The sequence below is a fragment of the Limanda limanda genome, chromosome 16 (genome assembly GCF_963576545.1).
Source record: "Limanda limanda chromosome 16, fLimLim1.1, whole genome shotgun sequence".
NCBI lineage: Eukaryota > Metazoa > Chordata > Actinopteri > Pleuronectiformes > Pleuronectidae > Limanda > Limanda limanda.
This window is the reverse complement of record NC_083651.1, coordinates 13329330-13341861: the sequence shown is the minus strand read 5'-3', so window position 1 is coordinate 13341861 and position 12532 is coordinate 13329330. Positions and strand designations below refer to the sequence as shown.

Here is a 12532-nt window from a genome sequence, read left to right as displayed (position 1 = left end):
AGAATAACGGTAATATTTTCTCTTTGTTCCAACCCCCAAAAAACTCAAACTGAAAATCGATGTGGAGCCCAACACTTTAATTACACCATGGTTTGGTTGTCATGTAATATGTTTGAATTTGATTTCCAGGCGGTGGTTACATGTTACCCTCTGCTGGGCTGTGTTTCAAGTATCCCTGTCCCTAGACCAAAGTAGACCTGGCTGTAGAAATATGTGTTATCCTCTCACCTTGTGTTGCTGTGGGTGTGGAGCTGTAATATTGATCAACATGTATGTTTCTATCTTTCAGAATTGTGAATGCACACAAGCCCCTCTCAGCTACCTGACTGAGCTTGCTCAAAAGGGGAGGATGAGCTGGAGAGCAGTGAGCTAAAGTGGAGCACAAAAGTGCAGTCTCTGGAGGTGGAAAATAGGTGTCTCCAGGACCAGGCTGCCCTGCTGCAGAGCAGACAGAGCCAGCTTGAGGAGGAGCTGAAACGAACACATGAGCAGCACAATGCCCTCAGCAGCACCACCCATCAGATTGTATCGCCCATACACGAGGTCTCAAGGAGAGGTGTGTATTTGTAAACATGTACTGGTGTTAATGATCTGTCACTATGATCTGTCACTGCTCATGCTCTGACGCTGAGGTGCTTCTTCATCAGGCCACAGAGAGTGTCTGGAGCTGCTGCTGAGCTACGGATCTCATGTTGACGTGAAGCTGCCAGTAGTGGGAACTCCGCTGTATGCTGCCTGCACGGCTGGGGCCGTTGTGTCCGTGGAGCTGCTGCTTCGCACAGGTACTCTCATCTGTGACCTCAGTCCAAAAAATGGTGGTCGCTTAAGCAGATCAGGGAACTCCTTTAAGCTGTTTCCCCATTATTTGATTCACTATTGATATAACATTTGAATTGCTGGGTGCTTGAAAGAAACTGTCAGTTACTCATCAAGTAAAATAAGAATATGAAAACACAATCCCAAGGTCAAACAAGTACAATTGGGAAATCTTATTTAAATTCACTAGATCCAGCTTTTAATGTGGATGCATTAAATTTCACACACTCATGGATAACAGTCACCGAAACACGGCTGATTTTTGTTTCAGCAATACCCATGATTAACTTTTAATGTGAATTCAAAGAACATTTTTGAAAAACTCATTTAGTACAGAATAAAATCCTGGATCCACCCCCTTATCTGGATTAGCACAAACATTTTACGGATTCTTTCTTTGCTCGGGCTCCAGCCCTACACAAAATGTAGTCCTGCTACCTAACAAACGAGCAGACTCTTTCCCCAGACCATTTAAACAGTGTACAAGTATAATCCATCATAAGAAGACTGACAGTTGTGTTTTAGTCATGGAGCTAAAACTTTATGAATCTTGTTAATACAAAACGTTTGTCTGCCGGCCTTAGTTAATTAATTTATGATTTGATCAACAGACAATTAATTTGAAATCATTGTAATAATCAAATATTCATATTCAAACAAGTAATATTTGTAAGATGTGCGGATTTGATGCTTTTCTTGACGTCATCGTCAAACTGTATCTCAGCAACCCTGGTTGCTTTGGCAACTGCTTTTAGGGACTGTCATTGTCTCCACCCCCTTTCACGGATCAGAAAAGTGTGTGATGTTTATGGCACTTGTTGATGTGGCTGCAAATAATCTAATATTATTCATAGCTCTGCTTTAAGTTCCCATCTAATAATGTTTCCATTATAGCCTCAGACACTCTGTATTTTTACTATTTATCATCAAAGTGGTGAAGCCTGTGAGGAAACACAGGTGTTCTTCAGTTATCCAGGAGATAAACCCTCTGTGCTTTTGTGTGCACACAGGAGCAGATGTTCAAATAGGGTGTGGACAGGACAGTCCTCTACACGCTGCAGTTCGATTTGGAGGAGCCGACGTCGTGGACCTTCTGCTGGACTTCGGAGCTGACGTGTGTTGTAGGAACGCAGAAGGAAAAACTCCCATGGACCTGTCAGCACTAAACAGCCCAGTGAGAACCAAACTACAGACAAGAGGTGTGTTGTAGAGTATGAAGGCACTTGAATCCATGTTACACACAACCAAACACTGATTGATTCATTCCCTGGAAGTCGTGCCAACTTTGCTCTGTCTCTTCTGCCCAGGTCCTTACGCTCTGTCTGAGCTGAGTCGGTTCTGTATTCCCAGACGTCTGGGAAGGAATCGTCTGCACAGAGTGTCCAGCCTGTGCATTCCTCACAGTATCCAGGACTTCCTCCTCTACCGATGAAGAATCTCCAGCTTGCTTGTGCGGCTCACATTGATCCAGGCCCTACACTGACCTATAAGGCAAAACACACACGATTGGGCAAAGACAGTCACATTTACAGAATTATAGCTTTTCCATCCAATGTCTTTTATCAGGTGGTGGTTGGTACAGAGGTTAGCACTGTTTCCTTAAAGCAAGCAGGTCATTGTGTTGAATCCTGGCTTGACTGGGTTCTTTCTGTGTGGAGTTGCATGTTCTCTCTACATCTGTGGGCGTGTCTCCGGGTACGCCAGCTTCCTCAAGCCTGGTGGTGTGGAGAGAATAGAGCTAAACAAGTGCCTGATATCCCCCGCCATGGCTCTGCTTTAGTCAAGTGGGTGGGAGCCACATTAGCCAGCCCTCAGCTAGCATAACACACGTGACCGAACAACCAAATTGTTGATAATCAAAGTTGAATTGTTGCTGGTGCAGATGTATGAAATATGTATTTTTTTTTAAGTTGATATTGATATAATACACAATGGTCCACTGTGACATTGTTGTAGAGTGCAATACTAAATCTACACTTTGATATTGTAATACACCTATTTTACAGAATGTGCAAACCCCTGTATTCACTGGGAGTAAATTTGTATTTTGTAAAAAGGATTGCAAGAAATAACAGCATGCCATTAGTGTCTATATTTAAATGAATAAATTGTGATGTGCTGCAGAAGAGTCATCCAATGGGTTTTCATTTTCTGGGTGCGCATAATATAAGAAACATATCCTCTCATGTATGCTTGTGTAGAGTTTTCAATTGTCACAGGTTTGTATCAATAACAGGAAGATGTTTGTATGAAATGGGTTTATTCAATTTGCTGTAATTGTTCTCCCAAGAACATTTTTACAAAACAATGCATTTGAGCACAACATCAGTAAGAGACAAGAATCTGAGGAACTGAGGGGATTGGGTGCAGGTGTTGCTCAGAGAGGATTCACTTTCCATTCTCAAATGCCAACCTCAAAGGTCTCCTCTGCAGAGACCTGAACATCTTTTTTGAGCTGATCTCACTTGACGTTTCTTAACCTAAACAGCAAGAGTTCTAAATGAGTCATATTCAGTGCTCTGATGTATTTATCTTTATCTGAACTGTGTATGTGTGTAAATGGATTTCCTACCTATTGTGTCTAATTGCAGTGGTTAATTATTTACCTTTGGGGCAATATTACCTTTCATCGATGTCTCCATCTCATACACAAGGACCTTTGAAGGTGTTTTACACCCAGTTCACGACTGATTCAAGAACTTGGCTGTTGACATTTTCTGTGAAGCTAAAGATCCCAGTGGGTGTACACGGAGGGGCCAGGCCAAACACAAAGAGAAGGTCCTCAAAAGGTTAACATAAAGACTGGAGACAATTATGAACATAGAACGTTTATAACGATGGATGGTGTGTCTCCACTTTCTCCCACTGTCCAGCAATGAAGACAAAATATCCTGGATACCAAGTCTTCCATCTTGAACATCTAGAGCAGGAGCATCGGGGTTGGAATCTTGAACACACATCACTGCAAGTAGTACAGCCTAAAAAGACTTAAACCATCTTTGAGAAAAATGTGTTCAATGTGGGATGTATTGTCTATACTGCAGCCAGCCACCGGGTGGCGAGGGTGAGGCTTTGGCTTTTTTTTTTTGGAGCTGTCAGTGCAACCCAAAAATAAAAATATTAAAAACACAAGAGCATGCCTCTGTACTGAAATAAATGTGTGATTAGGGTGTTAAACATCTAGCAACTTATTCCACACAGATGTAATTTACAATATAAATATTTGATAATGGATCTCATTTATATGTATATAGTATATTTATGTGCTTGAATTTATTGGTGTGAATGCTAAAAAGGCAGTAATTTCTGCGTTTTCTGCTATTTTTGGGGCAACAACTCCTGCATACTTCAACTGGTTTTAACCATTTAGCCTACAAAATCCCCAGCTCATTAAGGACTCTGCCTTTCTTCCTTTAACAAAAATTGTAATCAATTTCGATTTTTTTTTAAAATTTATTGAAAAATATTTATTGGCGGGTGGCAACCAACAATGTGACCCCAGGTCGGCTTAAGTGCAGACCTGGTATGTTTATGAAAACCAGGGTGTTTTCATACGGTGGTTATGTTTGTCCTTGCACTACTCTGGTGGTTCAACCGCCTGGGAGACGTGCAGCATAGTTGCTTGTTGAAGTGTTTGCTGAAGGTTTTGCTCATCAGGTAAAGAGCAAACGGGTTCACACAGGAGTTGGTGAAAGCCAAGATGCGAGCACACACGCTAGCAATGAAGTGGCCCAGCGACGTGTCCACCTGGTCGTAGTTGAAGGAGCGGTACAGGTAGATCACGTGACTGGGCAGCCAGCAGACGGCAAACAAGCCAACAAACACCAGCACCGTTTTGGCCAATCGCTTCCTGGACCGGATCTGAAATGAGAGAGAAATGATTTTTATAAACAAAACTGTAAAAGATAAAGTATTTGCAAATGCAATGTTTTAACCATTATATTTGTGTTTGTTATTACTTAATTGTCTTTTTGTCCATACAAAGATAAGATACAAATCTTTTTTGTTTAAAAAAAAAAAGAAGCTGCGTAAAAACAACTTATTTTGTCTTAAGCCAGACTGATGTAATAAATGTACAGGATGTTATGCAGAAGTGGCAAGGTGAACTTGGTATAGATATTGATGGGGATAAGTGGACTAAGATATGGTCTCAAACAAAGAAAATATCTGTTTGTAACCTTGCCAGATTGCTGCAATATAAGATTGTGCACCGTTTACAAATCTCTCCTAACAAAAGACATAAAATGAACTCTCAACTCTCACCTGCATGTTTAAAATGTAAAATCTCAGTGGGCACCTATACTCATTGTATCTGGTCATGTCCTAAAATACAAGCATATTGGATGGGTGTTTTGCAAGATTTGGAAAAAATATTTGGTGTGGTGTTGCACATGGACCCTCTTTCCTTAATCCTGGGTTACACCAGTCAGGATACTATTGTGGATGCCAGCGCTGCCAGACTGTATAATATCCTCACATATGCAGCAAGAAAGAATGTCTTTTTGTCTTGGATAAGCGACAAACCCCCCACTAAATCGAACTGGCACAAGATAATTATGGAATGTTTTCCCCTTGAGTACCTGACCTGTCTGCTCTCTTCAAAGGGACAGTTTACGAACATTTGGACTCCAAATCTTAACTTTTCCAGCTCTACAGTGGCTTCAGTGCTCTCGAATGTTGTCCTCGGCTAGCCTTAAGCTCTTTATCTTTATCTTGTTTTCATTGCACTGATTTAGTGAATGTGAGTTGTAAGTATGTATAGACTGTGTAGACCAATGTTGTACTGAGTGTTGTTTTATTGTTGTTATGTCAATATATAAAAAGCTCTATAAACATATTTGAAAAAAAAAAAAAAAAAAAAACTTATTTTAGTTTTAAATCTATTTCTTGAGAGGAAATACACTGAACTCTCTGAGAGCCTGTTTGGATTTTCTGTCGGACACTTCAGATCAGGAACACTACTATGTTTTCCTTGTATTTGTGTTCATGCTCTGTTTGGTTGTTCACGCTCCATTTTCTTTTTCCTTATGTTTTCTGCCTTGTTTGTTTTTTTCTTTATAAATTATCATTCATCAAACAAGCTGCAGTTTCCTCTGTAGAAAACCTGTAACAACCAGCAGTGTCCAAGTGTAGAAATAGTCCTGAATTTTACAGCCAACAAAATGGAAAAATAGTTTTTAGGCTCAAGTTTGTTTGTAGCAATTAGACAAAAACAGGTATGCTACTATTAAATGTTTTATCTTTTGGCAGAACCAGGCCCATGGTTTCCATTAGTTTCAATATCAAACTTCTCATCCGACTCTCAAAAAGGAAGGCATATTTTCCAAAATATCAAACCAAGTATTTTAGGGACTTAATATATTTGAATCATTTCCTGTTATGGTTCATGTAAAGACCGAGTAAGTAAAACAAACAGAGGACTCCTCACAGAGACCTGTTTCTGGAGGTGAAGGTGTCCTTCAGCCGGGATATCCACAGAGCTTCTGAGCAGGCAGCGAGCGATGAAGCAGTAGTAGACAGATATGATGAAGAGTGGGACTATGTAGAAGATGAGGAAGGAGGCGGTGGAGTGGATCTGCGGGTGCAGCTTCCTGGCGTGAGGGTAGGGCGCACAGGTCATGAACGTCTCATTGGTGTGGCTGGTGGTGAAGGCGTGCAGGTCAGAGAAGACAGCTTCAGGAATCGCCAGAGTCAAAGAGAGCAGCCAAATCACCCCCACTCGTAAACAGATGCTGGACCTGTGGATGTCCAGCGGCTTGACGATGGCTTTGTACCTATGGGACGAGGACAAATTTGTGGACTAGGCCAACTGTTGTAACCTGTGCAGAGTTTTAAACTGCTGGGGGTTTACAAAATTTGTAATGACATAAAAGCCAACTGAGAGAACAATGATAGACCATGATGAATAACTGCAGGGGAAGAGTGGACAGTGGGCCTTGAACCGGTGGAGGCCATTGGCCTTAGAATTAAGTATTAGTCCGTCGTAGATCATGGCATGAATGGCAATCCTGATGTTGAATTGTGATGGTGGGAAGTGATGGTGGATAGTCTAAATTATTAACAAAATAAATGTAGTGTAACTTAATTGGTTAAACATATCAATATCTGTTTAAAGTTGTAGGGAAGATGTATGAAAAAGTTTATTGTTAGGTAGATATTGATATAATACACAATGGTCCACTGTGACAGTGCTGCAGGAGTGTGATACTAAATCTACGCTTTGATATTGTAATACAGGATTTTACAGAATGTGCAAACCCCTGTAGTAAATTTGTAAAAGGCATTGCAAGAAATAACAACATGCCATCAGTGTCTATATTAAAATATTAATACATCGTGATGTGCTGCAGAAGAGTTGTGCAATGTGTTCTAATTTTCAATGTGCGGTAAATGTTCAGTGTGTTGAAAAGTTGATTGATTTATTGACATGCTTTGTTTCTGAAACTGTGCTCAGGCAAGAACATTTTTACAAAAAATTGTATTTGAGCACATCAGTAAGAGACAAGTATCTGAGGAACTGGGGAGTGGACTTTATTTCATGGCTTGTGTTGCTCAGAGAGAATTAACTTCCAATTCTCAAATGCCAACCTCAAAGGTCTCCTCTGCAGAGACCTGAACATCTTGTTTGAGCTGATCACACTTGACGTTTCTTAACCTAAACAGCAAGTGTGTGTGTGTGTGTGTGTGTGTGTGTGTGTGTGTGTGTGTGTGTGTGTGTGTGTGTGTGTGTGTGTGTGTGTGTGTGTGTGTGTGTGTGTGTGTGTGTGTGTGTGTGTGTGTGTGTGTGTGTGTGTGTGTGTGTGTGTTTATCTAAGGTATGAGGGCCAATTTTGGTTCAATACCACCATTGTGAGGACATTTTGATGTTTAGGACATTTTGGCTGGTCCTCGCAAATGCAATGGTCTGTACATGGGTTAAGACTTTGTTTTAGGGTTATGGTTAGAATAAGGTTAGGGATAGGGAATGAATTATGTCAATGAGTGTCCTCACAACTATAGACAGTGCATCTGTGTTGATGGCTTTCTACCTCTGTGTCCAATTTCTAAATTCAGTGGTTAATTCTTTACTGTTGAGGCAATATTACCCCTCAGAGTCTTCAAGAGTTTTGTTTAATGGCGGGTGGCAGTTAACATCAAAGCGCATCCACCAAATCTCTTATAACCATATGGGATACATGCGTTAAAATTAGTTGAGCACTTCCACTTCCACCTCTTCCCTACTCCGTCTATTGGTGGATGGCAAACAAGGAAATGGTGCATAACTGCCATCTGTTTCTATCACAGGGGATGGACTCCCATGATATAGAACCTATTAAGGATCTGTACCTCCTTTACACAAAACCCATTCCTTTGATCATTGTTTTTTCCCCTCTTTAGTAAACTGAACATAGAAGAAGAATCTGTAACAGAGTGCACCTGTATCTTGTCTTAAGCCATACGGACCATCAACTGAAACGGAACAACAAACTCTCGAAGAACATTTTCCTGAAACAATATCCAAAAATGGACATAATAAGAAAACTAGTAAGATTTCTCGTTTGTCTTTTTTCAATAATCTCGGCCAGCAAGCCTTTCCCTGTTATTTATTCATGTCATGAAGAATTTGAATTGCAGTTGATCCTTAATCCCCAAAAACTCAATAGATGTGGAGCCCAACACCTTAAAGAAATAGTTCACCCCAAATGATAATTCACTCATTATCTACCCACCCCTATGCCGATGGAGGAGTGGGTGAAGTGGCACAAAACACCGCTGGAGTTTCAGGGGTAAACAGTGTAACAACAGTTGAATCCAATACAACTGAAGATATTAGTGAGCTATCTTCAGACGTAAAAACACAACAGAAAAAAACACATGTCTCCATAATGCTCCAGTGGTGTCATCCAAGTGTCCACAAGACCTGGCATTCATATTCGATGCGGAAAGAGGTAATTTGCACCTTGTTTTAACGCATTAATGTCCGCTGATATCTTCTGACGAGGTGCATTTAGGGACCGTCAGAAATGCAAACGTCCAATAGCTTTCTGGTGGACTTTTGGCGTAAAACAATCGAATGTGAATGTCGGGGCTTGGGGACGCTTGGATGACACCACAGGAGCAGTATGGAGACATGTTGTGTTTTTTCTGTTGTGTTTTTACGTCTGAAGATAGCTCACTAATATCTTAAGTTGTATTGGATTCAACTGTTGTTACACTGTTTACCCCTGAAACTCCAGCAGTGTTTTGAGGACCCAAATACTTCACTCACTACTTGGTGAACTATCCTTTTAATTACACCATGGTTTGCTTTTCAGGTGAGATGTATGAATAATGATGATTTCATGTATGTTTCTATCTTTCAGACTTGTGAACCAGTCCTGTTTAGTGCCACTGAGTACACACAGCTCCTGGCAACTGTGAAGGGCCTCAGAGATTCCTTCTATAAAGGCAGGGCTATGATTAAGTCTGTGAAGGATTGGGCTCACTTGCATGAAAGCAAACAAAGCAGGTTAAAGGAGGAGCTGAAAATAACCCATGAGCATCTTGCAAGCGAGACTGAGAAAAGACGTTCACGCACCAAAGCCCACATCAGCTACCTGACTGAGCTTGCTCAAAAGGAGAACGAGCTGAAGACCAGTGAGCTAATGTGGATCACAAAAGTGCAGTCTCTTGAGGAGGAAAATAGGTATCTCCAGGAGCAGGATGACCTGCTGAAAAGCCGACAGAGCCAGCTTGAGGAGGAGCTGAAAGAAACACATCAGCTTCTCAAGAGAGAGACTAAGGAAAGCCATGAACCCACGATGGCCCTCGTCGAATGCCTGACTGAGCTTGATCAAGAGGAGGAGCTCCAGGTGGGGCTTGATAACGTGAACCTGTGCCAGGAGCAGGCTCAGAATGAGGAGGTGTGCATCATAACGGTGCAGAAGGTGGAGACTGAGAGCAAACTGCACACAGAAGAGTTAATAGAGAGCAAAATGCTCACAGAAGAGTTAATAGAGAGCAAAATGCTCACAGAAGAGTTAATAGAGAGCAAACTGGACACAGACGAGTTAATAGAGAGCAAACTGCTCACAGACGAGTTAATAGAGAGCAAACTGCTCACAGAAGAGTTAATAGAGAGCAAAATGCTCACAGAAGATTCAATAGAGAGCAAACTGCTCACAGAAGAGTCAATAGAGAGCAAACTGGACACAGACGAGTTAATAGAGAGCAAACTGCTCACAGACGAGTTAATAGAGAGCAAACTGCTCACAGACGAGTTAATAGAGAGCAAAATGCTCACAGAAGAGTTAATAGAGAGCAAACTGCTCACAGACGAGTTAATAGAGAGCAAAATGCTCACAGAAGAGTTAATAGAGAGCAAACTGCTCACAGACCAGTTAATAGAGGGCAAACTGTTCACAGACGAGTTAATAGAGAGCAAACTGCTCCCAGAAGATTCAATAGAGAGCAAAATGCTCCCAGAAGAGATAATAGAGAGCAAAATGCTCACAGAAGATTCAATGGAGAGCAAACTGCTCACAGAAGAGTTAATAGAGAGCAAACTGCTCACAGATGATTCAATAGAGAGCAAACTGCACACAGACGATGTGATTGAGAGCAAAATGCACACAGAATATTCAAGGGGGAGAAAGCTGCACACAGATGATTGGATGGAGGAGAAAGACAGGAAGCAACCCCGAAAAAGAAGAAGGCGAAAGAAGGTCCAAGGAGCAGATCTTCCCCTGACAAAGCCTTGATTTATAATGCAGAGAAAACCAACAAACTACTACGGCTTTTTCTTTTATCACATCATATATTTTAGATGTGCAATAATGATCTGTCTAGACAAAGTATTTTGCTACAGTCAGCTTCCCTCTTCTATTAGGTGCTTTTGTCTTTCAACCGACAGTTATTCTTTACTTATGAGCAAATTCTTACTGCATCGCTTATATTATTTGTTTTCTGTGAGGGGAAGTAAGTATATGAAAAATGATATTGTTCATGTAACTGTGTAGCAATTTGAATAAACATTGACATACCTCTCCATTTATGTTATAAGCAGTCTTTTCTCATTTGTTGATGTGCTCTGCGACACACATCAGCTTACACTTCGATCCTTCCTGAGAGAGGGATCGTTCACATGTTCACATGTGGTTTTGATAATTTTTTTGTTTAGTTTGTTTCTTTCCTTCCACTTTCTGATCTACCCATAGTGAACTGAATATTCTTACCCATTGCTTCACGAGATTGGGCCATTTTTCTGAGGTGAACTAATCACCAATTCCTGCCATACCATGCCTTCACCTCTGCCGTTTCTATTCAGCACTGAACCTGCCAGGGTGAGAAGTAATATGCACATCACTACCTTTCTGGAGACAGGAGCAGGAAACAGTCGAGAGGAGACTGTCTGAATTCATCCAAACAAGGATTTCTCTCTCTCTCTCTCTCTCTCTCTCTCTCTCTCTCTCTCTCTCTCTCTCTCTCTCTCTCTCTCTCTCTCTCTCTCTCTCTCTATCTCTCTCTGTGTCTCTCTCTCTCTCTGTCTCTCTCTCTCTCTCTTTTTTTCTTTCCTCTCTTTTCTCTGCTCTTACAGTGACTTGCGCCAGACTACCTGGTGCTTGCTGGAAAGACCTGAAAAATAATCTGATGTGCTGTCTCACAACTTTTCTATAATAAATTATTAATTCCTCTAGGTTTTGGAAGTTAGTTGGCTGCATTTAACTTGATGACTGTCTTGAAATCGTTTTAACTAAACCTCACATGTGTGAGTTAGAAACTGTAATATTAGAAGATCATGAAATAGTTTGAATGATTTGTAAAATGACGGAATCTGATGCTTCCTGTTCTGATGCAATGTCAAAATAATAAATATAAATCAAAGTAATGCTGTTGGGTTGAAGGTTTCCTTGCAGGGCACACAGGGTGCATGTGCACTATAGAAGTGGGGTCTGTGGTCATGATAATGCATCAAGGATGATGCAGAGACTATCTCAGACCAAATTCACCAAATTAAAACCAAATTCTCTCCAGGCAGTGGATTCCACAGTGAACTCATTGAAAGAATTTCTCAGTCCTCACACAATTTGCAGACTTTTTCATTCGGGGTGAAATTTAATCCTGTTCATTAAAAACGTGATTTTACCCGGTGCAAGCTTCATATCACATTACATCAGTGATGATTGGAACAAAAGAATAATGTAATTCTGTTTTCTTCTGCGCGGATTTCATTTATTTTTAAAAACCCCACATGTTTGAGGTGTGAATCAAGAAGTAATTTTTTTAAGGGGGGTAAATTCAAATCTAATTTTTAAGAACAAGCCCGTCATTTGTTGTCCTACCGATCAGCGGAGAGAGCAGTGAGGGTGAACACGGAGACTCCCACCGAGGTGAGCTGGATGAACGGGATCAATTTGCATCCGACTCGGCCAAAGAGCCACTCGTCCACCAGGTAGCGGCTGGCGTCCACCGGGGCGCAGGTCACCAGCAGCAGCAGGTCCCCCAGAGCCAGACTGGACAGGAACAAGTTGGGCACCGTCCGCATTGACTTCACCAACAAACACGTCTTCATTAAGGTGACATTTCCGACCAGACCCACGATGATGATCATCCCATAGACGGCGGCGATCACGATGCCGGGGAGCCAGATGTTGTACCGGTGCTGCTCCGAGGAGTCCGCAGACACTCTGGACACGTTCGGAAACACTGGACCCCGGAGGTCCTCGGGGTCTGTGAGAAATGCGTCCTCCAGAGACAT

General features: G+C 41.5%; 2 protein-coding genes across 2 annotated transcripts; one reads left to right on the top strand and one right to left on the bottom strand.

Moving 5' to 3' along the window:
- The first annotated feature begins 108 nt into the window (after positions 1 to 108).
- Positions 109 to 2248, top strand: LOC133021232 (ankyrin repeat and SOCS box protein 11-like). Its single transcript, XM_061088016.1, has 5 exons — positions 109 to 169; positions 344 to 556; positions 648 to 782; positions 1827 to 2015; positions 2124 to 2248. Exons 1-5 carry the CDS (start codon positions 109 to 111, stop codon positions 2246 to 2248), a joined length of 723 nt encoding a protein of 240 aa, XP_060943999.1.
- A 2117-nt stretch (positions 2249 to 4365) lies between these two features.
- On the bottom strand, positions 4366 to 12532 carry LOC133022163 (gastrin-releasing peptide receptor-like). Its single transcript, XM_061089192.1, has 3 exons — positions 12117 to 12532; positions 6251 to 6590; positions 4366 to 4677 (listed from the first exon to the last, which is right to left on the bottom strand). The coding sequence occupies exons 1-3, from the start codon at positions 12530 to 12532 to the stop codon at positions 4366 to 4368; spliced, it is 1068 nt and encodes a 355-aa protein (XP_060945175.1).

Excerpts from the sequence above, each read along its gene's own strand:
- LOC133021232 (XM_061088016.1), top strand. The coding sequence starts at position 109 with ATGTTTGAATTTGATTTCCAGGCGGTGGTTACATGTTACCCTCTGCTG. Across the intron at positions 170-343 it reads TCTGCTGGGCTGTGTTTCAA|GGGAGGATGAGCTGGAGAGC; the intron begins GTATCCCTGTCC and ends CTTGCTCAAAAG. Across the intron at positions 2,016-2,123 it reads AACCAAACTACAGACAAGAG|GTCCTTACGCTCTGTCTGAG; the intron begins GTGTGTTGTAGA and ends TCTTCTGCCCAG.
- LOC133022163 (XM_061089192.1), bottom strand. The coding sequence starts at position 12,532 with ATGTCTCTGGAGGACGCATTTCTCACAGACCCCGAGGACCTCCGGGGT. Across the intron at positions 6,591-12,116 it reads ACTGCTCTCTCCGCTGATCG|GTACAAAGCCATCGTCAAGC; the intron begins GTAGGACAACAA and ends CTCGTCCCATAG. Across the intron at positions 4,678-6,250 it reads ACCTTCACCTCCAGAAACAG|ATCCGGTCCAGGAAGCGATT; the intron begins GTCTCTGTGAGG and ends CTCTCATTTCAG.